Genomic DNA, 3024 nt, shown 5'->3' on the forward strand with positions numbered 1-3024 from the left:
ACACTAACCGAAACAAGGGGTGACTCATGTCGCAGGTCAGGCAGACCTGTTAAGGCGAGAGCTTGACAATAGATTCTTGGCATCCCAAGACAGAAACGTTGGAGTCGGAGTTGGCAATTTGGGTCCGCCCCCATATCTTAGGACAGAGATGCACCATCACCAACATCAGCACACTCATGTACATCAACATACTACACCTTTGCTTCCACCAACGGCCGCAACTACTTTATTTCCGCCTCCTATAGTACGTAATATATTTTATAATTTTTTTTTTTCCAATATAACATTTATTATTATCACACTTATGAATAATTATATTCTTAGTTCAAGGACATCCCGAAATTAGGAGGTGTTGAATCTCCATTTTTTCGTGGAAATCTAAATCTTTCTAGTTATTCTGGCTTTAATACTGGTCTCTTACATCCCGGAATTGGTCCACCTTCAACTCCTTTTGTACCTCCCAATCATTTAACGTCATTTGCACCAAAGGTAATTTTTATAAATTATAAATAAATATAAATTAAAATATTTTTATAAATATTCTAATATATTAAATATATAATTATATAATTTGTGTATTTAATGCAGAAAAGTGGAAAATGGAATGCAATGCATGTTCGCATTGCTTGGGAAATTTATCATCATCAACAAAAACAACAAGCGGAAGCAAAAGCAGGAAGTGTCGTTAATACTAAAACAGAACTCCTACGACCACCAGGTCATCTTTATGCAGCAGGTCCAGGAACTGGTCTCGGAATAGGAGCATCTCCTATGGCACCACCATTTCCTACTAATATACCACCGGCACATCCTGCACCACCTCCACCTCATCCAGTTGGTTTTCTATCTACACCAGCATCACATTTAGGTAATTTACCAATAAATCGTACATGTGAAATTATTAACTATTAGAAATATAATGATTATATTAATATTATATTGATTACATTAATATGTTAAAAATGATTTCAGGAACAGGAATGTCACCATTTGGAAGATATCCATCAACATTTGGTGCACCTAATCCGAATTTTCCTGGTCTTTCTAGTTTTCCTCCATCGAGAGAAATGCCACCATTAGGTGGATTGGGTTCTGTTCATGATCCATGGAGAGGGTATGTTTTTAAATATTTTTTTGTACAAAAAATGTATAAATTATTTGTTTTTTCTTCTTTTCTCTTTAGGTTACAAAGAGCCTCTGCTGGCTTTCCACCAACTACAGCAGTATCATGGAGTCTAAAACCAGAACCACCTGCAATTGATAGACGAGCTGAACTTGAAGAACGAGAACGCGAGCGAGAACGCGAACGTGAGCGTGAGCGAGAACGTGAACGTGAACGCGAACGTGAACGAGAACGAGAACGCATAAGACGTGAGAAAGAAAGAGAAAGGGAAGAACAACGCGAAAGAGAGAGACGGGAACGTGAAAAAGAAGAAAAGAGAAAACAGCAGGAAGCTGCTGAACGAGAAAGGGAAAGAAGAGATAAGGAACGTAGAGAAATGGAAAGACGCGAAATGGAACGTGAAAGGTTACTTCATCAAAATCGACAACATGTAGTCGTTGGTCGGGAACGGTCACCTCTAAGAAATGGGTCAGCACCTATAGATGCTGGCGAAGTACGCGTTAAAGAGGAACCACGAAGTAAAGATGATGAAGTAGTAATGCTTCCAAGGCCACCAGGTCCTGGCCCTGGAGCAGCATCTGCAGCAACAGGACCTGGTCCGAGTCCACTGCCTGACACAAGATATCATCATCCTCATCCTCATTCATACCTTGCAAGGCATCCGCATAGTATGCCTGCGCCGCATTCCATGCCACGAAGTATGCTCCCTGCCTTGAGTGCACATCCAATGCAACATTTTCCACCTCCATCCGCACCGACTGGTCAACCAGGAGGTCCTTGGCCTGGGGATCCTTTTAGGGATTATCGTTATGATCCTTTACAACAATTACGTTATAATCCATTAATGGCTGCTGCTGCATTTCGAGCAGAGGAAGAAGAAAGAGCTAAACTTTATGCTGGATATCCACCGCCACCTGTAAATTCTTTAAGAAGTAAGGATCCAAGTCCTGGTCCATTGAGTAATTTGCATATGCATCATAGAGCAGGACCTGGACCAGGGGTACCAACACGACAATTAGAGCCTGCTTTAATGCATGCAGATATACATAAAAAGGAGGATGCATCCCAATCTCGATGATATATCCTCCCTACGTCCTCGGCTTCTGCAAGTGAACGCACTAAAGGGTCAGCATTCTGAGCATTTGCGTAAAGTATCCAGGCCCCGGTGCTAATATTTTGCTAATGGAGAAGAGGCGTTATTTAAAAAAAATTGTACATAGATTATTAATATTTATAGTTATCGAAAAAGTGCGAAAAAACGAAAAACGTAAGACACTTAAAAATAACAAATACACGCTCTAGTAATAAGATCGTTAAAAAATGCCTTGTTTCGTGATCATAAGATTCCGTCTGATTACATGACGGAAGTTAAAGGACGAATCATCGATATAAATAAATCAAGGCATTTGTTTAAATAACGTGGTCACAAAAAAAAAAGAAAACAAATAATAATGACGTTATGTGATTCTCTAAAAGTTTCGGGGATCTAACTGTTTATAGCGATATAAACTAATCATTACGATAATTATGCGTACAGTTTAAAAAAAAGTATCGTGTGTAATATTATAGATATTGTAGAATGCGAGACGACGCTACATAAAAAAAGAAATCCAAGTTAAGAGCAAACTTAAACGGATCTCTACCATTACTCAAAAATTATTTAATTATTTATTTATTGCGACGTATAAACGAATCTCTATTACTGACGTACGAATATGACCGTAAAATAAGTTGCCCTAATTTAATCGATATAATATGAGAAAAACTAACTTTTCCTTTTCTTTATAGAGATTAATTTGTAGGAATATTAGTAAAATGACATACCGAGAGGGCAAAAGAACAGATATCTTTGGCTTTTGGCAGCACAAGCTTGCTTTTTTCTTTTTTTTTTTTTTTTTTTT

General features: G+C 38.2%; 1 protein-coding gene across 1 annotated transcript in view; it reads left to right on the forward strand.

The window, feature by feature from the left end:
- The window catches only part of LOC102677750 (autism susceptibility gene 2 protein-like), a gene marked incomplete at its 5' end in the record, with an annotated part of 5685 nt that extends 3023 nt beyond the window's left edge, over positions 1–2662 (forward strand). Inside the window, 5 exons of the mRNA XM_031509767.1 lie at positions 18–244; positions 325–489; positions 589–868; positions 973–1114; positions 1184–2662. Coding sequence (XP_031365627.1) covers positions 18–244; positions 325–489; positions 589–868; positions 973–1114; positions 1184–2201 — 1832 coding nt within the window. The remainder of the gene's footprint in view (positions 1–17; positions 245–324; positions 490–588; positions 869–972; positions 1115–1183) is intronic.
- Positions 2663–3024: the final 362 nt, after the last annotated feature.

This window comes from Apis dorsata, unplaced genomic scaffold (assembly GCF_000469605.1).
Source record: "Apis dorsata unplaced genomic scaffold, Apis dorsata 1.3 scaffold_174, whole genome shotgun sequence".
NCBI lineage: Eukaryota > Metazoa > Arthropoda > Insecta > Hymenoptera > Apidae > Apis > Apis dorsata.